At 52.3% G+C, this 24,322-nt stretch overlaps 1 protein-coding gene across 1 annotated transcript in view; it reads left to right on the forward strand.

Moving 5' to 3' along the window:
• Positions 1-17,731, forward strand: part of LOC134981290 (cholesterol 24-hydroxylase-like) — a 57,536-nt gene extending 39,805 nt beyond the window's left edge. Inside the window, exons 7-15 of the mRNA XM_063948620.1 lie at positions 1,596-1,709; positions 4,331-4,487; positions 5,395-5,457; positions 10,785-10,857; positions 14,860-14,944; positions 15,476-15,586; positions 15,669-15,757; positions 16,816-16,882; positions 17,114-17,731. Of these exons, the coding sequence (XP_063804690.1) occupies positions 1,596-1,709; positions 4,331-4,487; positions 5,395-5,457; positions 10,785-10,857; positions 14,860-14,944; positions 15,476-15,586; positions 15,669-15,757; positions 16,816-16,882; positions 17,114-17,266 (912 nt within the window). The 3' untranslated portion in view covers positions 17,267-17,731. The remainder of the gene's footprint in view (positions 1-1,595; positions 1,710-4,330; positions 4,488-5,394; positions 5,458-10,784; positions 10,858-14,859; positions 14,945-15,475; positions 15,587-15,668; positions 15,758-16,815; positions 16,883-17,113) is intronic.
• Positions 17,732-24,322: the final 6,591 nt, after the last annotated feature.

Consider the following 24,322-nt stretch of genomic DNA (forward strand, 5'->3'; position numbering starts at 1 on the left):
CCTCCACTACTCTGTAACACCATTCTACACCGTAACCTCCGCTACTCTGTAACACCACCTTATACCGTAACCTTCGCTACTCTGTAACACCACCCTACACTGTAACCTCCACTACCGTGTAACACCACCCTACACCGTAACCTCCACTACCCTGTAACACCACCCTACACCGTATCTTCCGCTACTCTGTAACACCACCCTACACCATAACCTCCACTACTCTGTAACACCGCCCTACACCGTAACCTCCGCTACTCTGTAACACCACCCTACACCGTAACCTCCGCTACCCTGTAACAGGACCCTACACCGTAACCTCCACTACCCTGTAACACCACCCTACACCATAACCTCCGCTACTCTGTAACACCACCCTACAGCATAACCTCCACTACTCTGTAACACCATCCTACACCGTAACCTCCACTACTCTGTAACACCACCCTACACTGTAACCTCCGCTACTCTGTAACACCACCCTACACCGTAACCTCCACTACTCTGTAACACCATTCTACACCGTAACCTCCGCTACTCTGTAACACCACCTTATACCGTAACCTTCGCTACTCTGTAACACCACCCTACACTGTAACCTCCACTACCGTGTAACACCACCCTACACCGTAACCTCCACTACCCTGTAACACCACCCTACACCGTTACTTCCGCTACTCTGTAACACCACCCTACACCATAACCTCCACTACTCTGTAACACCGCCCTACACCGTAACCTCCGCTACTCTGTAACACCACCCTACACCGTAACCTCTGCTACTCTGTAACACCACCCTACACCGTAACCTCCGCTACTCTGTAACACCACCCTACACCGTAACCTCTGCTACTCTGTAACACCACCCTACACCATAACCTCCGCTACTCTGTAACACCACCCTACACCGTAACCTCCGCTACCCTGTAACACCACCCTACACCGTAACCTCCGCTACCCTGTAACAGCACCCTACACCGTAACCTCCACTACCCTGTAACACCACCCTACACCATAACCTCCGCTACTCTGTAACACCACCCTACAGCATAACCTCCACTACTCTGTAACACCATCCTACACCGTAACCTCCACTACTCTGTAACACCGCCCTACACCGTAACCTCCGCTACTCTGTAACACCACCCTACACCGTAACCTCTGCTACTCTGTAACACCACCCTACATCGTAACCTCCACTACTCTGTTACACCACCCTACACCGTAACCTCCACTACCCTGTAACACCACCCTACACCGTAACCTCCACTACTCTGTAACACCACCCTACACCGTAACCTCCGCTACTCTGTAACACCACCCTACACCGTAACCTCCACTACCCTGTAACACCATCCTACACCATAACCTCCGCTACTCTGTAACACCATCCTACACCATAACCTCTGCTACTCTGTAACACCATCCTACACCGTAACCTCCACTACTCTGTAACACCACCCTACACTACTCTGTAACACCGCCCTACACCGTAACCTCCACTACTCTGTAACACCACCCTACACTACTCTGTAACACCGCCCTACTCCGTAACCTCCAGAATTGGTGTAAATAGATTGCGGTTATCTCACATGCAGGTTGCATTTGGCATGGAGCTTGGCTTGGTGGAGGGAAACCAGACGGCTTTTCCTAAAGCCATTTCCACAGTTCTGAAGGGGATGGTGCAATATATGCAGAAACCATTCATGCAGGTAAGATGCTGGGGGCCGCACGCTGACTTACTGGTGCGGTCTCCCATGCAGGGTGTTACATCCAGCATGGAATACAGGTAAGCAGGACCCAATGTACAATACATCTTATTCTGTATACTGGGCCTAATTCTGAGTTGATCGCAGCATCAAATTTGTTAGGAGTTGGGCAAAACCATGTGCAGTGCAGGTGGGGCCGATGTAACATGTGCAGAGAGAGTTAGATTTGGGTGGGTTATTTTATTTCTGTGCAGGGTAAATACTGGCTGCTTTATTTTTACACTGCAATTTAGATTTCAGTTTGAACACACCCCACTCAAATCTAACTCTCTGCACATGTTACATCTGCCCCCCCTGCACTGCAGTATGGTGATACCCAGGTCTCTCTGCACATGTTACATCTGCCCCCCCTGCAGTGCACATGGTTTTGCCCAACTGCTAACAAAAATCCTGCTGCGATCAACTCAGAATTACCCCCACTGTGCGCATCTCTCACCATCTGCTGTATACTCTGCGCTTTATACATTAACTAGTGACGGAACAACGGAACAGCTGTGCGCACCTAAACACAGCAATAATTGAATTGCTCCATTGGGCACCATCTATTGTTGGCCAGTGTGCAAAATACATGAATTCTCCCCATAGAGGTGAGGAGCAGCGTTAGCCTTTTATTATATAGGATATTCAATTGAGTATTATTGAACATCATAATGGGGATTATAGTACATAAAGGACACAATGCGCTCTCAGAGGCAAAGCGTCTTCACATATTACAGCAATGGTAACTATGCGCGGTGCATTGTGTGACCGCAGAGTATCGGGGGTCATTCAGATGCGGCAGCGCCTGCGCTATCATGTGTAAAGTACCGATGTTGCATGCGCAAGACCCGTTCTGTGCGTACGCAAGCGGGTTCTGCGACATCAGAATCAGGACAGCAGCAGACGCTCAGTGATTGACAGTCTACTGCCATTCGGGGGATGGTGACGGCCGCCATATGTGAAAATGGAGGCATGTCGCTGCTGTGTAGAGGGGTGAAGAGGTCAGGGATGGGGATTTCCTGGCCTCTGCGACTATGGCCGCCCGATGGTGAGTGATCCAATGCCTGAGGCCTAGGACGCAGGTGGGATCACTAGTGCAGCAGTACTAGATGCCTCCTTCTGCATCACCGTACAGCGCCGTCACTGCTGCATCACCGTACAGCGCCGTCACTACCACCTCACCATACATCGGCATCACTACCACCTTCCCGTACAGCGCCGTCACTGCTGCATCACCGTGCAGCGCCGTCACTACCACCTCACTGTACAGCACCATCACTACCACCTCACCGTAAAGCGCCGTCACTGCTGCATCACCGTACAGCGCCGTCACTGCTGCATCACCGTACAGCGCCGTCACTACCACCTCACCGTACAGCGCCGTCACTACCACCTCACCGTACAGCGCCATCATTCACTACCACCTCACCGTACAGCGCCGTCACTGCCGCAACACTGTACAGCGCCGTCACTACCACCTTACCGTACAGCGCCGTCACTGCTGCATCACCGTAGGGAAATGACCATACACCGGTCACTGTATAACGCACACGCCTATAGCTCTATGCTGACTCCATGCATTAGGGAAATGACCATACACCTGTCACTGTATAACGCACACGCCTATGACTCTATGCTGACTCCATGCATTAGGGAAATGACCATACACTGGTCACTGTATAACGCACACGCCTATGGCTCTATGCTGACTCCATGCATTAGGGAAATGACCATACACTGGTCACTGTATAACGCACACGCCTATGGCTCTATGCTGACTCCATGCATTAGGGAAATGACCATACACTGGTCACTGTATAACGCACACGCCTATGGCTCTATGCTGACTCCATGCATTAGGGAAATGACCATACACCTGTCACTGTATAACGCACACGCCTATGACTCTATGCTGACTCCATGCATTAGGGAAATGACCATACACTGGTCACTGTATAACGCACACGCCTATGACTCTATGCTGACTCCATGCATTAGGGAAATGACCATACACTGGTCACTGTATAACGCACACGCCTATGGCTCTATGCTGACTCCATGCATTAGGGAAATGACCATACACTGGTCACTGTATAACGCACACGCCTATGGCTCTATGCTGACTCCATGCATTAGGGAAATGACCATACACCTGTCACTGTATAACGCACACGCCTATGACTCTATGCTGACTCCATGCATTAGGGAAATGACCATACACCGGTCACTGTATAACGCACACGCCTATGACTCTATGCTGACTCCATGCATTAGGGAAATGACCATACACCTGTCACTGTATAACGCACACGCCTATGGCTCTATGCTGACTCCATGCATTAGGGAAATGACCATACACCTGTCACTGTATAACGCACACGCCTATGACTCTATGCTGACTCCATGCATTAGGGAAATGACCATACACCTGTCACTGTATAACGCACACGCCTATGACTCTATGCTGACTCCATGCATTAGGGAAATGACCATACACCTGTCACTGTATAACGCACACGCCTATGGCTCTATGCTGACTCCATGCATTAGGGAAATGACCATACACCTGTCATTTGTGTCCCCAGTACATGCCCCAGCACTGGGCATTCATTCGGGATGTGCAGGAGAGTGCGGAGCTGCTGCGGAGAACTGGCCGTGAATGCATCATGCAGAGGAAACGAGAATTGCTGAACGGGGAGGAGGTTCCCAAAGACATCCTGACCAAGATCCTGCAGAGTGCAGGTACCGGTGTCCTAAGCACGCACGCACTGCGTCATTCCTCAAGTCATCCCCATTCCAGTACTGTCATCTCCCAGTACACAGGCTGTGGTGCCCCCTACAGATAAGGGGTTACCACTGTAAATAACACTGCTGTCCCCAGGTATAGCTCTGCCGGCGGCACTGGCTCTCGCCTGTTAGTATTGCGGGTCTAGGTGTAGCTATATGTCCCCTCCTGAGATGAAATAAGAATTTATTAATGATGTGTAATAAATAACATTTGTATATTATAGAATCCGTGTATTGTTTAGATGTGAAATGTTATTGTGTATTTATTTAATATTGGTTATAACAGTAGAACTAACAGATCATTTCCAAGCAGGCGCCATTCCCCACCAATAGAATAATGTTTATTATTATTCTTTATATGACGCCACAATAGCCTAAAGTAATATTATACACGTATAGCGGTCATAGCATCTATAGGGGAATTCAATTAGGTGTGAGTTTGCAGAAGGCGGACCCGCCTTCATTGGGGGGGGGGGGGGTAAAGATTGTCCCTGCCTTCTCACCTGCCCATGGGGTGTGATCAAAAACACCCATATTACTCTGAAAAACGATTGTGAGCTTGGAATTGAATTGCACATGTATTCTGCAATGTGAGATTGCCGTGTATTCTGCTTGCAGGACCAAACTCACACCTAACTGAATTCCCCCCTTAATGTTTGGGCCACTAAATACTAAGCAGGATAAGTATTTAATGAGAGCTATATGTTGAACATTAAGCAAGGATTTGTACAACATAATTTTATGACATTTACTGTTACTCAGTGCCTCGTGCCTCAGGAGGCTGTATGCCACATGCTGGCAGCCTGATGACACATTACCAGTAACCTTACCCTGCCCGTGTTCCTCTCTCCTGTCCCCGCAGAGCTGGAGAACGGCCTGGACGATGAGATTATGCTGGACAACTTTGTAACCTTCTTTATAGCAGGTAGGTAGCAGAGGTGTGTATAGCACATAGACAGTCATTAGGTAGACACCGTAGGGTCACAGTCAAAAGTCAGACACAAAACAAACATTTGTTTTGTGTTTCTAAACATTTTTAACCTAAATGTGGTGAAATTCGTCCCCTCGCGGGCTCGCTACGCTTGCCACAACTTTACTAAAAGGTACTAGTTTGGACATGGATAGTAAATGAGGCAAAAGTTGTAAAAAACACACACTTATGACCTTGTGTGACTTATGACCTTGTGTGACTTATGACCTTGTGTGACTTATGACCTTGTGTGACTTATGACCTTGTGTGACTTATGACCTTGTCTGACTTATGACTTTGTCTGACTTATGACTTTGTCTCACTTTTGACTGTCTATCTATAGACTGGAACCCAAGTAGCAGACCCCCATGGTGCCCCCAGCAAGCAGGGATATAGTGGGGCCAGACCTCCCTTGTATGGCTTATTTGTTACTTGCATGATATATATCTTACACATTGCAGAGACGCCCCAGGGGCATAAAGCCCCCACTCCTGTGTGTGTGGGGTTACACTGTTACCTGTGTGTGTGTGGGGTTACACTGTTACCTGTGTGTGTGTGGGGTTACACTGTTACCTCTGTGTGTGTGGGGTTACACTGTTACCTCTGTGTGTGTGGGGTTACACTGTTACCTCCGTGTGTGTGGGGTTACACTGTTACCTCCGTGTGTGTGGGGTTACACTGTTACCTCCGTGTGTGTGGGGTTACACTGTTACCTCCGTGTGTGTGTGGGGTTACACTGTTACCTCCGTGTGTCTGGGGTTACACTGTTACCTCAGTGTGTCTGGGGTTACACTGTTACCTGTGTGTGTGTGGGGTTACACTGTTACCTCTGTGTGTGTGGGGTTACACTGTTACCTCTGTGTGTGTGTGGGGTTACACTGTTACCTCTGTGTGTGTGGGGTTACACTGTTACCTCCGTGTGTGTGGGGTTACACTGTTACCTCCGTGTGTGTGGGGTTACACTGTTACCTCCGTGTGTGTGGGGTTACACTGTTACCTCCGTGTGTGTGGGGTTACACTGTTACCTCCGTGTGTGTGGGGTTACACTGTTACCTCCGTGTGTGTGGGGTTACACTGTTACCTCCGTGTGTGTGGGATTACACTGTTACCTCCGTGTGTGTGGGATTACACTGTTACCTCCGTGTGTGTGGGGTTACACTGTTACCTCCGTGTGTGTGTGGGGTTACACTGTGACCTCCGTGTGTGTGTGGGGTTACACTGTGACCTCCGTGTGTCTGGGGTTACACTGTTACCTCCGTGTGTCTGGGGTTACACTGTTACCTCCGTGTGTCTGGGGTTACACTGTTACCTCCGTGTGTCTGGGGTTACACTGTTACCTCCGTGTGTGTGGGGTTACACTGTTACCTCCGTGTGTGTGGGGTTACACTGTTACCTCCGTGTGTGTGGGGTTACACTGTTACCTCCGTGTGTGTGGGATTACACTGTTACCTCCGTGTGTGTGGGGTTACACTGTTACCTCCGTGTGTGTGGGGTTACACTGTTACCTCCGTGTGTGGGGGGTTACACTGTTACCTCCGTGTGTGTGGGGGGGTTACACTGTTACCTCCGTGTGTGTGGGGCTACACTGTTAGCTCTGTGTGTGTGGGGTTACACTGTTACCTCCGTGTGTGTGGGGGGGTTACACTGTTACCTCCGTGTGTGTGGGGGGGTTACACTGTTACCTCCGTGTGTGTGGGGGGGTTACACTGTTACCTCCATGTGTGTGTGGGGTTACACTGTTACCTCCGTGTGTGTGGGATTACACTGTTACCTCCGTGTGTGTGGGGTTACACTGTTACCTCCGTGTGTGTGGGGTTACATTGTTACCTCCGTGTGTGTGTGGGGTTACATTGTTACCTCCGTGTGTGGGGTTACACCGTTACCTCCGTGTGTGTGGGATTACACTGTTACCTCCGTGTGTGTGGGATTACACTGTTACCTCCGTGTGTGTGGGGTTACACTGTTACCTCCGTGTGTGTGTGGGGTTACACTGTTACCTCCGTGTGTGTGTGGGGTTACACTGTTACCTCCGTGTGTCTGGGGTTACACTGTTACCTCCGTGTGTCTGGGGTTACACTGTTACCTCCGTGTGTCTGGGGTTACACTGTTACCTCCGTGTGTGTGGGGTTACACTGTTACCTCCGTGTGTGTGGGGTTACACTGTTACCTCCGTGTGTGTGGGGTTACACTGTTACCTCCGTGTGTGTGGGATTACACTGTTACCTCCGTGTGTGTGGGGTTACACTGTTACCTCCGTGTGTGTGGGGTTACACTGTTACCTCCGTGTGTGTGGGGTTACACTGTTACCTCCGTGTGTGTGTGGGGGGGTTACACTGTTACCTCCGTGTGTGTGGGGCTACACTGTTAGCTCTGTGTGTGTGGGGTTACACTGTTACCTCCGTGTGTGTGGGGGGGTTACACTGTTACCTCCGTGTGTGTGGGGGGGTTACACTGTTACCTCCTTGTGTGTGGGGGGGTTACACTGTTACCTCCATGTGTGTGTGGGGTTACACTGTTACCTCCGTGTGTGTGGGATTACACTGTTACCTCCGTGTGTGTGGGGTTACACTGTTACCTCTGTGTGTGTGGGGTTACATTGTTACCTCCGTGTGTGTGTGGGGTTACATTGTTACCTCCGTGTGTGTGTGGGGTTACACTGTTACTGCCGTGTGTGTGTGGGATTACATTGTTACTGCCGTGTGTGTGGGGTTACACTGTTACCTCCGTGTGTGTGGGGTTACACTGTTACCTCCGTGTGTGTGGGGTTACACTGTTACCTCCGTGTGTGTGGGGTTACACTGTTACCTCCGTGTGTGTGGGGTTACACTGTTACCTCCGTGTGTGTGTGGGGTTACACTGTTACCTCCGTGTGTGTGTGGGGTTACACTGTTACCTCCGTGTGTGTGTGGGGTTACACTGTTACCTCGGTGTGTGTGGGATTACACTGTTACCTCCGTGTGTGTGTGGGGTTACACTGTTACCTCCGTGTGTGTGGGGTTACACTGTTACCTCTGTGTGTGTGTGTGGGGTTACATTGTTACCTCCGTGTGTGTGTGTGGGGTTACATTGTTACCTCCGTGTGTGTGTGTGGGGTTACATTGTTACTGCCGTGTGTGTGTGTGGGGTTACATTGTTACTGCCGTGTGTGTGTGGGGTTACATTGTTACTGCCGTGTGTGTGGGGTTACATTGTTACCTCCGTGTGTGTGGGGTTACACTGTTACCTCCGTGTGTGTGGGGTTACACTGTTACCTCCGTGTGTGTGGGGTTACACTGTTACCTCCGTGTGTGTGGGGTTACACTGTTACCTCCGTGTGTGTGGGGTTACATTGTTACCTCCGTGTGTGTGTGGTGTTACATTGTTACCTCCGTGTGTGTGTGGGGTTACACTGTTACCTCTGTGTGTGTGTGGGGTTACACTGTTACCTCCGTGTGTGTGGTGTTACACTGTTACCTCCGTGTGTGTGTGTGTGGTTACATTGTTACCTCCGTGTGTGTGTGTGTGGTTACATTGTTACTGCTGTGTGTGTGGGGGGTTACACTGTTACCTCCGTGTGTGCGGGGTTACACTGTTACCTCCGTGTGTTTGTGGTGTTACACTGTTACCTCCGTGTGTGTGTGGGGTTACATTGTTACTGCCGTGTGTGTGGGGGGTTACACTGTTACCTCCGTGTGTGTGGGGTTACACTGTTCCCTCCATGTGTTTGTGGTGTTACACTGTTACCTCCGTGTGTGTGGGGGGGGTTACACTGTTACCTCCGTGTGTGTGGGGCTACACTGTTACCTCTGTGTGTGTGGGGTTACACTGTTACCTCCGTGTGTGTGGAGGGGTTACACTGTTACCTCCGTGTGTGTGGGGTTACACTGTTACCTCCGAGTGTGTGTGGGGTTACACTGTTACCTCCATGTGTGTGTGGGGTTACACTGTTACCTCCGTGTTTGTGGGGTTACACTGTTACCTCTGTGTGTGTGGGGTTACACTGTTACCTCCGTGTGTGTGGGGTTACACTGTTACTCCGTTTGTGGGGTTACACTGTTACCTCCGTGTGTGTGGGGTTACACTGTTACCTCCGTGTGTTTGTGGGGTTACACTGTTACCTCCGTGTGTGTGGGGTTACACTGTTACCTCCGTGTGTGTGGGGTTACACTGTTACCTCCGTGTGTTTGTGGGGTTACACTGTTACCTCTGTGTGTTTGTGGGGTTACACTGTTACCTCTGTGTGTTTGTGGGGTTACACTGTTACCTCCGTGTGTTTGTGGGGTGACACTCTTACCTCCGTGTGTGTGGTGATGGAACTAGACAAACAGTCATGCTCGCTGGAGGTGTGTGGGGGGAAAGAAGTGGCGCTGGGAGGAGGGAGGATGGGTGAAGTAATAATACTTCTAGTCAGTAACGTTACTCATGCCTGTGAGAAGTACTCTATTATGGAGTATGGACTCATCATTGGTCACTAAACAATTTTATTTTTTACATAAGATTGTGACTTTGTGGAAATGTGAAGGGTCTCATATACTGAAAGCCACATATTATTATTTATCACCCGATAGGGGAAACCCGTTGTCACCGCCCTCATAACGACAAACTTGAGGGGTGTGAAGGGGGTGTGAGGGTGGTCCATAGGGAGAAAGGAGCGATGGGAAGCTGGAGGTCCGTGTAAGAGACGTCAGCTCCTATGTTGGCATGTACCCCTCGGACTAAGACGTGTCGGGGATATGCCATCACCAGATTAAGGTTGGAGAGCAGGTAACAGCGGCTGCTGGCTGGGAAGTCCCGACCTCTGTATAGTGCTGAGTGTTTTATCCCCCCCCAAATACCAGCCACTCCTGAATGTGACCTAGGAGGGAATTAGGGGCTGTGACCGATGGCGTAGAAGTCTCAGGATATTATCAGTCTGTGGCGGGAATCTCTATCCGTCCTGATGGCGGTGAGGCCTTGGAGCAAGCGCTCTGTATAGAGGGTCTCCTGTGTACTGGGGCTGGACATTACAGATATCCGGAGCTGCTGGGCTGTCACATATAATGTAGTTCTATGGGACTAGTGACGCATGGCGGGAGAGAGACACATTCTGGAGGCAGTAATCCCATTCCCTGATACTGGCGTCTCCTCTACGTGTAACAGAGGATCCTCACCGCTGTGCGCAGGGGCTTTTATCTGCGATCACAGGATTTACTGTGGTAATAATGACTTTATGATCCTACTACAGATGGGGTATATAAATATATATATGTTAGACAGCCGCGGTGTCATACTATATACAGACGACTGTCACCTCTCACATACAGGGCAAGAGACTACAGCCAACCAGCTGTCATTTACAGTGATGGAGCTGACCAGACAGCCGGAGATCACACACAGGTGAGTCCCTGCAGGTACGCGGTGCCCCGCCCCTTCCCCCATGGCGCGCCTGGTGAATAACCCGCCGCATGTTCCAGCTTTTCCAGGTTTCTCCTGAATGCTCCTCAGTTTAGCCTTATTAATTAGTCATGAGACAGACGGGTCACTGATGGGTCTCCTTGTGTCCTGCCCAATATGTGTATACATCTATAAATGCAGGTGTAGCGTCAGTATTGTACAATCTGGGACAGGTCCATGATACGATCATTACTGCACGTCTGCTTTTAGTAAGTAAGGCCCTGCTGCGCATCTCTGCCTGTTCTGACACCTTTCTATCTCCTGTGCCCCCCGGGGTAGTGCTGCGGGCAGTCAGCTGGCTCTCCATCTCAGCCACAGCTGTGACGTTGCCTGTGGCCTACTGTCACCGGGCATGGGACTATGCTGCTGGGCCTCCCTAGCCTCCAGGGCTCCTTCAACACCTGCCCACCACAGATTATGCTCCCCACTCATGTGAGGTCACTGCTGGTTGGAACTCCGCTCGCCTATCTCACAGCCCAGTTCTCACCCTCCTTGACTTCCCTGAACTTGGTCTGCTCCTACATATTTCTGTTCCACATGCTACAGACGCCATCTTGCGGATACCACCCTGCTTGGAGCGTTGCTCCTAAAACCCCTCCATTGGGTCTACTGCTTCCTGCCAGCTGTGTCCTCCATCTGCAAAAGTGGCCACCACCACATTGTGACTTTTGCTATTACTGACCCCCACCTAGTGGTCAACCGCACATGTGACACTGAAGTCCCGTTTACCCTTTCTGGGATACGAAAGTCCTAAAGCGAAGCCCCAGCACCCTCCCTCACACAAACCCCGGGGTCTCTCCCCTGCAGCAGACTCTTTAGTGAATACTCCCCCTTCAGAGGCGAAAACATATGTTACATCTGAACACCTGAAGACGTGGATCTTCCACCTCCGCTAGTTACCTTCTCTGATGTACCACGGGCTATTAATGAAACCATGGAGCCTCTTAGATCTTAAAGACCAACTACAACACACCTGTAAACAGGTAGCTCCATACAGATGTGGCCATGCTCATCTAGGCTGCAGTTTGCCATATTTGCGCCAAGCCAGGCACGGCAAGTGTGGCCTAGACTAGGACACACGCGATGACCCGAAAAATAGATTACCATGGAACAACCTTCACCAGATCGGCCCTCCTGACTCATTCAAGGGACCTGCTCTGATGTCTTTCTTCCAGAAAAGATCTTCATGAGGTATTGGTGATCACAGGAGAGCGCTCCACATGACTTCTTCCTTTCCAAAATGGCCCGAACGCCAGGCATGGAGCTGTCATTTTCTGTTGGCTTCATTTCCTCCACAAGATGACACTGTGGTCCATAGCAGGTCAGGCTGGACAGATTAAATGGAATGATTTTACCTCCTCATGTTCCAGGACTCTGCAGAAGACACAAGGGCTCGTCGTGATATGGCTCCCATTTATACCAAGCTTACCAGAGAACAACACTAAGTTGCTTTGCTTTTCCCAGCACGCCTCCGCATTTATGAGGGGAAAGATTTCAAGGACCTCACACACAGCCCCTTGCTGATACTCAAGAGGTCCTCACAGATGAAGATCTGGAATGATCAGAACTGGCATGACCATGCAGCTGCAGATTAACCAGGCTGAGTATTATTATTACTCCTTTTAGCTTTATTACTGTAAGTTCTTTGTCGTTCCTTATCCTGATGCAGGCGTGATGGACGTTATTCTGCATTATCAGGTTAAGTGTTTGTTTCCTCTATTCGCTATCAGTTTATAAGTTCTCCTAACAGCTGTACTGATTCCATTTACTAATGCTGTTCTATATTATTGCTCCATAAGTTATATATTAATATTATTACTGTACATTTTATTATGTTTTTATGCGTCCACATGTTTCTCTTTTCTTCTTCTGTTCTTTTTATTCTTTACAAGCACTAGGGTGTGGCCGGAGACCCGTCACATATAAACTCGTGGCATGTTCACCATTATCTAAATGGATGAATTAGCGCTAGACGCCATGTACATTAAATGTATAGGTAATAATGTGTTTAATGATATATTTAGTGCTCTATGCGTGGTTGTAGAATTACATGTTACAATGCATGGACGAAGCCCTTATGAGGAATGTATAAGTTATTTTGGTTTTAAAATGTATAGACATCCGGGAACAAATTGCCCTTGGGACATGCTCAATATAGGGGGCGGGATGTATTAACATACATCACCGCCCATTGCATCGATGTTGATCGCATATGTACTAACATATGCGATCAATATCGCAATGCGGTGACGGAGGCCCCCCGCGATACCTGTAAGGTGGTCTGTAGAGGGTCTCCGTCACCTCCCTGGGCTCTCCTTCTCCTCAGCTGCTGGGAACAAGGCAGCAGGCTGTCTCCGGCGCCTCCTCCTCCCCCCCTGCACCCAGAAGGACCTCTGGCTGCGTTGCTAGGAGGAGGAGTTTACCTTCCGGGCCCAGGCTGCCTGAAGGAAGGTATGCTGGGGGGAAGGGGGTCGGCGTCTGCGGTGGGTTGCGGCGGCCGGCGATAAGAAGCCCATAGGCTTCTATAGGGTATTACCATCCCGAGATGGCGAAAAAAACGGCGTCTGGGTCTTAGTACATTTGAAAATGTGGTAAAAACCCCGAAAACTGGAGTTTTACTGCATTTTTCTCTTAGTACATCCCGCCCAGGAACTGATATGTAAATGACCCTGGCACTTGTAAGGGGGTCTCTGGATAAGAAATTACTTTGAGATGCAGTCCCCGGGGAGTATTTCTGTGTCTTTGTGAGACGCACAGGAGAAGAGACTGTTGTTTTTCAGAAATCCCTGCGTTTGAAACTTTCTATGAAATGGGGAGATGCAATTGAAATTTGAGTTAATATTTGCATTTGTGAAAGAGACGGGTATATGTTAATCAGACTCTGCTTGGGGAAGCAAACTTGTGTGGTTTATATATATATATATATATATATATATATATATATATATATATGGGGAGCAGGAAACTGTATCCTTTATTTAACCCCTGTGAAATGTAAAATGTATTTATGTGTTTTGTGAAATTGCCTGATTGGTTAAAGAGACCACGGCGGAACCACCCCCCTGTGGCATTATGTGTAAGGACAGAATAAAAACAGGGCCTGTGAGCCCTTATATATACTTTCTGTGACATTAACAAGTATTGAGCTGCTGTAACATCTTATATGCTGTATCCCCCTTGCAAAGGAGGAGGAGGAGTCTTTTTTAAGACTATTTGAGCAATAAACATCTTGCCTTCAAGACGGCTGCCTTCATCTTGCGACCAGCAGGAATGCGACGCAGTACCGTTCTCCGCCTGTTCTAGGCTGAGCCCAGCATCTCTAAGCTCCACCCTCTGTCAGCTACTGTGCAGGGACATTAGAGGGAGGGTTAGTGGATATATACTCACCGGAGTGCTGGAGGACTGAACTCTCACTCAGTAGTCACTATCACAGCACCCCCAGGACCTGGAAGAAGTCAGTGGAGCTGCCGCTGCCACCAGGAGCAAGTAAGAAGACCACCAGGGATGGTTTGTCGACAGTTTATCATGTTAACATATTATCCGGCACACATGATTAATGTCAGCATTCAGCATATCAACAGTTCAACCCTGTGGACAGTCTCATGTTGACCTGGTGACCAGTTCTGAGCACTTTGGGTATAATGTGTAAAGGTAACGCTCTGCTCCTCTTGGTGCCCCTCACCCCTTGTGTGTACCGGCCGGGCGGACACTACGCTGCTTCTGTTACAGATTTCTGGGTCGTCTTGTTCTTCTGAGCGTCATAGGTTTCGGAAGATACATATTGTGGTCGCTGTAGGGGGTATTTTACACTATCCGTCAGTTATATCTTTGGGACACGTTGAGTGTTTTCTTATGGGGACATCCAAGAAATCTGTCTAGGTATAGTTCACATTTCCGTTCAGAATTCCTCATTAATTAGTTTTGCAAATGTTCTATTCCTCCCAGGCTGCGGGCAGAGCTGGATGACGTCATAGGCTTCAGACGTGACATCAGCTATGATGATGTAACAAACCTCAGCTATATGACCCAGGTAAGTACTTGGCCGTATCGGAGAGTGAGGACAGGAAAGTGTGATAGGTATATATTATGGGGTTGCAGTTAAAATGCCGGCTGTCGGGATCCCAGCATTCAGGATACCAACGCCGAAATACCGACATCCGGAATCCCGATGCACCACGGCTATTCCCACTCGTGGGTGTCCACGACAACCATAGTGAGAATAGATCCTGTGGCGTGCATAATGAGCCCGCAAGGGGACGCTTAGCGCTCGCCCCACTTCCGTCATTCTGATGGACGGAGTATTGACAGCCGGCATCCCGTCCGCCGGTAAATAGTATCTATTCCATGTATCATTGCCACCTACTGTACATATAGATGAATACATACGCAATGTGATACAGATATTCATACTGTATATACACACAGCGCTGTTCTGCATGTCACTTACCCTCTGACCTAGGGGGCGCCATCCTCTGCTGAGCAGCTGCATTCACCTAGTCAGACAGCGCCCCCTATAGGATGTCTTCTGCTTTGTTGGCTTCACTATTGTGTCTCCTTCCAGGTTCTAAAGGAATCTCTGCGGCTTTACCCCCCGGCTCCCGGAACCTCGCGTTACATACAAGACGATACGGTCCTTGAGGGCATCCAGATTCCAGGGGGCGTGCCCATCGTTGTGAGTGGTTATATGGACCCCTATAGGATGCACCGTTTATAGATGTATTTATTCTATACCTGCCCGTCTTTTGTCTCTCCAGTTCAGCACATACATTATGGGCAGGATGGAGAAATTCTTCCCAGATCCTTTCAAGTTTGACCCAGAGAGATTCCATCCTTCAGCCGAAAAGTGAGTTGAATACACTGTAAAATATTGTGTCATCTGATTGTCACACAGCCGGTGCTAGCAGCAGCCAGGAGCGCGAGGTGGCCACACCGGCCGCAGCCAGGAGCGCAAGGTGGCCATTCCTGCAGCAGCCAGGAGCGTGATGCGGCCATTCCCGCCGCAAGCAAGGAGCACACGGCGGCCGTTCCTGCCGCAAGCAAGGAGCACATGGCGGCCATTCCTGCCGCAAGCAAGGAGCACATGGCGGCTGTTCCTGCCGCAGCCAAGAGCGCGAGGTGGCCATTCCTGCTGCAGTCTGGCCACTAATGGACCTGGTTTGTGTGTCTGGAAACTTTCATCATCACATCCCAATGTGCCAGATAATGATCCTATCAACAAGCTAGACTGGGTCATGTGACGCAGTTACTGCGATATTGCAGTTCTTACGTCTTACCAGCGTCATCCATTCCGCATCTTTCCTCGTCTTACAGAGCGTTCCTGCTGCTGGTACCACGACAGCTTGCTGACCATTCCTATATATACTGACCACTGTGCTCGCTGCTGCCATAGCTGGCTGGCATATAATACACAATGTAATACACCGGTCATAGTTCAGCAGCAGATGGAGTATATATACTGACCACTGTGCTCGCTGCTGCCATATAATACACACTGTAATGCCCCGGTCATAGTACATCAGCAGGTGGAGACGCAGCCTCAGCTTTGGGGCATTAGACACATTCTTATTTCTCTTATGTACTGTTCCATCAGAAAACGTTAATGACAGATGCATCCCGCCTACAGCACGCAGGAAATAGAATATACTAAATACAGACATTATAAAGAGGTTGTTTAAATAAATGCCCCGAATTATCCCACTCGCTATTTGTTCTAGAAAACAATACGTTTAGTTATTTTACTTCTGTGCTTGCGGCTCCACCTAGTGGCAGGGGCTGTTATAGCAGAGTGAGTAAGGGACAGGTTCAGAAAGCGTTCTGGTAGGTCACACAGAAGGGCGGCTCCTGTTGCTTTGTGAGGGAGGATGAAGCGTTTTCCTCACACCCAGTGTCCTCTCCTTTCAGGCCGCACTACTGTTACTTCCCGTTCATGCTCGGTCCTCGCTCCTGTCTGGGTCAGGTGTTCTCTCAGGTAGGTTACCTACGACACATGTCACAATGTAAGTGGAGAACCCCAGAGTCCTGGTGACCGGTATGTAGCTCATTGTATTGTGCATTGTATTATATAAGTATGTTATACTATAGATGTATCACTGACGGGCACACAACGTCAGACACCAGGCTGCAGCAGAGCGATCCGTATGATGCACACATGGAGGGATTTCTGTGGCCCCTAATCTCTCTCCTTCCTTCCTTCCTGCAGCTGGAGGCCAAGGTAGTGCTGAGTAAACTGCTGCAGAGGTTTGACTTTCAGCTGGTTCCCGGGCAAACGTTTGAGATAATGGACACTGGAACCCTCAGGCCACGAGACGGCGTTGTCTGCACTCTGACACCCCGACATGTATCATCTAAATGACACAAACAGGTAGAGGAGGAAATGCAGCCCTGCAGAGGAGGCTTCGTTATTACACTGACCAAAACCCATCTTATCGCCCGTCATGGTACAGAGATTTGGGGTAACTCTGTGGCGCTGATTCTGAATGTAAGATTTGGCTCTACTTCTTGAGATACGCGGACGAGAAACAAGAAAACACAACAGACAATAAGAAACGCTCACCTGACAGCGGCCAATCACTTATAAACACAGGGGGAATATTCTAGAATGATCCCATATCTCACCTTCTGGAATGTTCCGGTAGATGTGCGCGTTCCGGCTAAGTTCTCTATTAATAAAGAGTATACATTATCTCAAGAACTAGAGCCAATCAGAAAGAAAAACCTTTCATTTTTAAGTTCCGCATTCCCCAAATACCTGTGTTATCAATAAGTGATTGGCCAATATCCGCTTTAATGACAGTGAATAAAACCTGATTCTTCCTGAGTAACTGTCACTGCACCATCCTCTATTCTCACCCCCCTCTCTCTACTCATATACATGTGACGTTATATCAATATCAGAGAATGGGGTTATCACACTTTATATTGTATCAGTTTCCATGCAGATTGGACAAGTTTCTATTCTCTTCTTACTATCTGTTACCTAGGAGACTGCAAGCCACAATCAGTCTTGTCATTGCCCCAGGGCGTCAGATCTATCCATACACTAGTAGCTTAGAATAGAGGAGAATGAGCTACAGAAGCTCAAGTGGAAGTCCTGGTCCAGAGCCTTCCTTGTTCCCCTGTATACTGTTCCCTACTCCCATATGGGTATGGGACTCAAGGTTAACACCAATTAGGTTGACACACATTTGGTCGACAGTGGGTAGGTCGACACTGCCATAAGGTCGACATGAAAAAAGGTCGACATGAGTTTATGGGTTTTTTTGTGTCGTTTTCACCATCAAGGGACCAGGAACCCCAATTAGTGCACTGCGACCCCTTGCTTGGCAAGCGAAGCGGACAAGGTGCCACGCTCAGCACAGGTTACCGTTCCAAACTGTAGTCCACGTGGATCGTAGTATGAAAAAGTAAAAAAAAAAAAATTATGAAACACTAGTATTGACCTTTTTTCATGTCAACCTAATTGGTGTCGACCTGGAGTCCTGAAACCCTCCCATATAGCCAATCAGCACGGACCAGTAGGAAGGGTGCGTCCTATTTTGAGGCTCTGACGCCTGGGTGCGTACAGTGGTTGCATTTCCAGAGCGCTATAGACGCTGAATATAATGGGTCCTAGATGCTGTTTAGCAGAATATATACCATGAACACTAATAGCTATATCTAAAGGCAGGGCTGTTTCTAGACAATATGGCTCCCAGTGCAGACAGCCGCTCCTGATTGGCTGCCGGTCCACAAGCTTTGACTGGCTGGCAGCCATGCTGTCAGCACTGTCTCTGTCTCCATGGCTGCCCGCTGGCTAAGCATTACATACCGCTGCCACTCAGCCCCGTCTGTCCGACCCCGGGGCATAAGTCCCGACAGTCTCCCCCCCCCCATGGCGGCAGCAGAAGCCTGTGCGGTTGCCTGGCTCGGCCGCTGCTACAAATGCCCATCTAAGGTGTTCTGTCCTTCATTGACGTATAAGGGACACACATGGGGTCCATGGAGGGAGAATTGTGAGAGTTTGCATTGCCGGGCAGCAGCGTGTTTCCCATGGCTCTGCAGCGACTGCCGGTCACCACGAACCTATGTAATGGATATGTGATACCGGGAACAGCGGACTGTTAGGTAGCAGTATTTAGTTGGGATAGCTACTGTTAATTAAAACAGAAAAGTCTGAAAGTCCCGGCAGTTACCCTGCGTTTCAATGCTGGGACCAGCCTGACCCCCCCCGTTTCACACAGACAAGCAAGACTTTCGACCCGGTAATTTGCAGATCAACACGGGTATTTTGTCTGTGCGAAAGGGTCAAACCGGGTCCAAATTCCTGTGTCTGGTAAATTCCAGGGACGACACTTTCACACAGAAAAAGCACCCGGTGTTTCATTACTGGGTGGAGCTGCTTCACCCGGTAATTTCAGTTTCTGTCTGAAAGGGGTAGAAGGAGGATATTTTAAGTCACCATACAAAGATAAATACAGGTCACCTTTATTTGTAAGACTGTAGTGATGCAGACAGGTATAGCCACCAGCAAAGGACACACTATAATAACCAGTCCTGGGCATTATATATATATATCTATATCTCCTATATATTTGGCTACATCTGTGACTCTGTGCCTGGCCGTAACGCTGGGTGGAGTCACAGCGGTGGGCGGGGTCAGCAAGTCTCTGCTCCTGCTGCCTGTCCATCTCTCTCTCTCCCCTCCCCCCACCCATCAGCAGCTCTGACTCCCCGGCCGCGGCGCCGGGCCAACAACAACGGCTGATGCCGCCCCCGGCATACACATTAGGAGGGACGGGTGGCGCAGGAGAAGGCTTTCATAGCCCTCCCTGCCCCGCATACACACACCCGCCGCCTCCTCCACACACATCCAGCTGTCCGCTCTCCTGCTGTGACAGGAGCCGAGTGCTGCAGTGACGTCATCTCCTGCAGCACTCGCCTCCTGTCACAGAGAAGATCCGGCACACACACTCCAGTCTCCGGGGGCTGCCAGCATCTACAGGCTAGCTGGAAACACCCCCGCAGCGAGAGAGAACATACCCGCGAGGCCACGCCCCTTTTACAGCAGGCCATGCCCCCTTTTCGGCCGCTGGGGGGGGTGAGAGATGTGTGTAACAGTAATACTGACCCGGTGACGCCTCTGGACACTACTGTTTACCAGCCTGCAGCAGCCGCCCACAGCCCCAACGGTGAGTCCCTCCGGCCATCCTACCCACTGATTCTATGTGTGGGCGCCACTTTACACAAGTCTCCTCTTCTGCTGCCCTCCCCCTCCACTACTTTCCCCTTCTCTTCATCAGCTTCCTCACTGGGGACCCTCCCTGCTGACCCGCGTCTCTATATCCCCTCCTTACCGCCCCGCATCTCTCTATCCCCTCCCTACCGCCCTGCGTCTTTCTATCCCCTCCCTACCGCCCTGCGTCTTTCTATCCCCTCCCTACCGCCCGCGTCTTTCTATCCCCTCCCTACCGCCCTGCGTCTCTCTATCCCCTCCCTACCGCCCGCGTCTTTCTATCCCCTCCCTACCGCCTGCGTCTTTCTATCCCCTCCCTACCGCCCTGCGTCTCTCTATCCCCTCCCTACCGCCCGCGTCTTTCTATCCCCTCCCTACCGCCCTGCGTCTCTATATCCCCTCCCTACCGCCCCACGTCTCTCTATCCCCTCCCTACCGCCCGCGTCTTTCTATCCCCTCCCTACCGCCCCGCGTCTCTATATCCCCTCCCTACCGCCCCGCGTCTTTCTATCCCCTCCCTACCGCCCGCGTCTTTCTATCCCCTCCCTACCGCCCCGCGTCTCTATATATCCCCTCCCTACCGCCCCGCATCTCTCTATCCCCTCCCTACCGCCCCGCATCTCTCTATCCCCTCCCTACCGACCCGCGTCTCTATATCCCCTCCCTACCGCCCCGCATCTCTCTATCCCCTCCCTACCGCCCCGCGTCTTTCTATCCCCTCCCTACCGCCCCGCGTCTCTATATCCCCTCCCTACCGCCCCGCGTCTCTCTATCCCCTCCCAGCCGCCCCGCCTCTCTCGCCCCGCGTCTCTATATATCCCCTCCCTACCGCCCCGCATCTCTCTATCCCCTCCCAGCCGCCCCGCCTCTCTCGCCCCGCGTCTCTCTATCCCCTCCCTACCGCCCGCGTCTTTCTATCCCCTCCCTACCGCCCGCGTCTCTCTATCCCCTCCCTACCGCCCGCGTCTCTCTATCCCCTCCCAGCCACCCCGCCTCTCTGTATCCCCTCCCTACCGCCCCGCGTCTTTCTATCCCCTCCCTACCGCTCCACGTCTTTCTATCCCCTCCCTACCGCCCCACGTCTTTCTATCCCCTCCCAGCCGCCCCGCGTCTTTCTATCCCCTCCCTACCGCCCCGCGTCTTTCTATCCCCTCCCTACCGCCCCACGTCTTTCTATCCCCTCCCTACCGCCCCACGTCTTTCTATCCCCTCCCTACCGCCCCACGTCTTTCTATCCCCTCCCTACCGCCCCGCATCTCTATATCCCCTCCCTACCGCCCCGCGTCTCTCTATCGCCTCCCAGCCGCCCCGCCTCTCTGTATCTACCTGCTGCCCCGCGTCTCTGTATCCCCTCACTAACACCCTGCATCTCTGTATCCCCTCCCTACCGCCCACGTCTCTCTATCCCCTCCCTACCGCCCCACGTCTCTCTATCCCCTCCCTACCGCCCCACGTCTCTCTATCCCCTCCCAACCGCCCCGCCTCTCTGTATCCTCTACCTGCTGCCCCGCGTCTCTGTATCCCCTCCCTACCGCCCGCGTCTTTCTATCCCCTCTCTACCGCCCCGCGTCTTTCTATCCCCTCCCAGCCGCCCCGCCTCTCTGTATCCCCTCCCTACCGCCCGCGTCTCTCTATCCCCTCCCAGCCGCCCCGCCTCTCTGTATCTACCTGCTGCCCCGCGTCTCTGTATCCCCTCCCTAACACCCTGCATCTCTGTATCCCCTCCCTGCCGACCTGTGTCTCTATACCCCCCCCCCTACCGCCCAGTGTCTCTATATCCCCCCCCTACCGCCCAGTGTCTCTATATCCCCTCCCTACCGCCCACGTCTCTCTATCCCCTCCCTACCGCCCTGCGTCTCTCTATCCCCTCCCTACCGCCCCGCGTCTTTCTATCCCCTCCCTACCGCCCGCGGCTTTCTATCCCCTCCCTCCCGCCCCGCGTCTTTCTATCCCCTCCCTACCGCCCCGCGTCTCTATATCCCCTCCCTACCGCCCCGCGTCTCTCTATCCCCTCCCAGCCGCCCCGCCTCTCTGTATCTACCTGCTGCCCTGCGTCTCTGTATCCCCTCCCTACCGCCCCGCGTCTTTCTTTCCCCTCCCTACCGCCCCGCGTCTTTCTTTCCCCTCCCTACCGCCCCGCGTCTTTCTTTCCCCTCCCTACCGCCCCGCGTCTTTCTTTCCCCTCCCTACCGCCCCGCGTCTTTCTATCCCCTCCCTACCGCCCCGCGTCTTTCTATCCCCTCCCTACCGCCCGCGTCTCTCTATCCCCTCCCTACCGCCCCGCGTCTCTCTATCCCCTCCCTACCGCCCCGCGTCTCTCTATCCCCTCCCTGCCGCCCCGCGTCTCTCTATCCCTTCCCAGCCGCCCCGCCTCTCTGTATCCTCTATCTGCTGCCCTGCGTCTCTCTATCCCCTCCCTGCCGCCCTGCGTCTCTCTATCCCCTCCCTGCGTCTCTCTATCCCCTCCCTACCGCCCCGCGTCTCTCTATCCCCTCCCTGCCGCCCCGCGTCTCTCTATCCCCTCCCTGCCGCCCCGCGTCTCTCTATCCCCTCCCTGCCGCCCTGCGTCTCTCTATCCCCTCCCTACCGCCCCGCGTCTCTGTATCCCCTCCCTACAGCCCTGCGTCTCTCTATCCCCTCCCTGCGTCTCTCTATCCCCTCCCTGCGTCTCTCTATCCCCTCCCTGCTGCCCTGTGTCTCTCTATCCCCTCCCTGCCGCCCTGCGTCTCTCTATCCCCTCCCTGCCGCCCGCGTCTCTCTATCCCCTCCCTGCCGCCCCGCGTCTCTCTATCCCCTCCCTGCCGCCCCGCGTCTCTCTATCCCCTCCCTACCGCCCTGCGTCTCTGTATCCCCTCCCTACAGCCCTGCGTCTCTCTATCCCCTCCCTGCGTCTCTCTATCCCCTCCCTGCATCTCTCTATCCCCTCCCTGCCGCCCTGCGTCTCTCTATCCCCTCCCTGCCGCCCTGCGTCTCTCTATCCCCGCCCTGCGTCTCTCTATCCCCTCCCTGCCCCCCTGCGTCTCTCTATCCCCTCCCTGCCGCCCTGCGTCTCTCTATCCCCTCCCTGCCGCCCTGCGTCTCTGTATCCCCTCCCTGCCGCCCTGCGTCTCTCTATCCTCTCCCTGCCGCCCGCGTCTCTCTATCCCCTCCCTGCCGCCCCGCGTCTCTCTATCCCCTCCCTGCCGCCCCGCGTCTCTCTATCCCCTCCCTACCGCCCTGCGTCTCTGTATCCCCTCCCTACAGCCCTGCGTCTCTCTATCCCCTCCCTGCGTCTCTCTATCCCCTCCCTGCATCTCTCTATCCCCTCCCTGCCGCCCTGCGTCTCTCTATCCCCTCCCTGCCGCCCTGCGTCTCTCTATCCCCTCCCTGCCCCCCTGCGTCTCTCTATCCCCTCCCTGCGTCTCTCTATCCCCTCCCTGCCGCCCTGCGTCTCTCTATCCCCTCCCTGCCGCCCTGCGTCTCTCTATCCCCTCCCTGCGTCTGTGTGCCCTCCCTACCGCCCTGCATCCCCTCCCTGCCGCCCTGCGTTTCTGTATCCCCTCCCTACCGCTCTGCGTCTCTCTTTCCCCTCCCTACCGCCCTGTGTCTCTGTATCCCCTCCCTACCGCTCTGCGTCTCTGTATCCCCTCCCTATGGTCCTGCGTCTCTGTATCCCCTCCCTACCGCTCTGCGTCTCTGTATCCCCTCCCTACCGCTCTGCGTCTCTGTATCCCCTCCCTACGGCCCTGCGTTTCTGTATCCCCTCCCTACCGCCCCGCGTCTCTGTATCCCCTCCCTACCGCCCTGTATCCCATACACGGTCCATACCACTGGCTCCTTGATACCTCCCTGACAAACCCTCACCAGGAGTACAGGAGCCATAACCCCCTGCGGTGCCCCCCATAGTTACACGTATATCGGTGATGCTCCGCTCTGCCGCCTCCTCCCTATCCCTCACACAGCAAGCGCAGGGCGCAAGCCCAGCACCGAGCACATGACCGCGCTGTCCATGCCCATTTGCCCTGATACCAGCTCCAGCCATCGCCCCCTCCTCCTACTGCACCTGAGGGGGGCGCGCACATAGCGCATGCAGAGGGGACTGGTGCACCTGCGGCCGCGTGGAGACCTTGCGTGCGCAACCTGTCCGTGTTGCTACACCTGAAGGATGGTACGGTGTAGAGAGAGGACACAGCTGCCCCTGATCCGCATTGTACCAGC

This window comes from Pseudophryne corroboree, chromosome 12, assembly GCF_028390025.1.
Source record: "Pseudophryne corroboree isolate aPseCor3 chromosome 12, aPseCor3.hap2, whole genome shotgun sequence".
NCBI lineage: Eukaryota > Metazoa > Chordata > Amphibia > Anura > Myobatrachidae > Pseudophryne > Pseudophryne corroboree.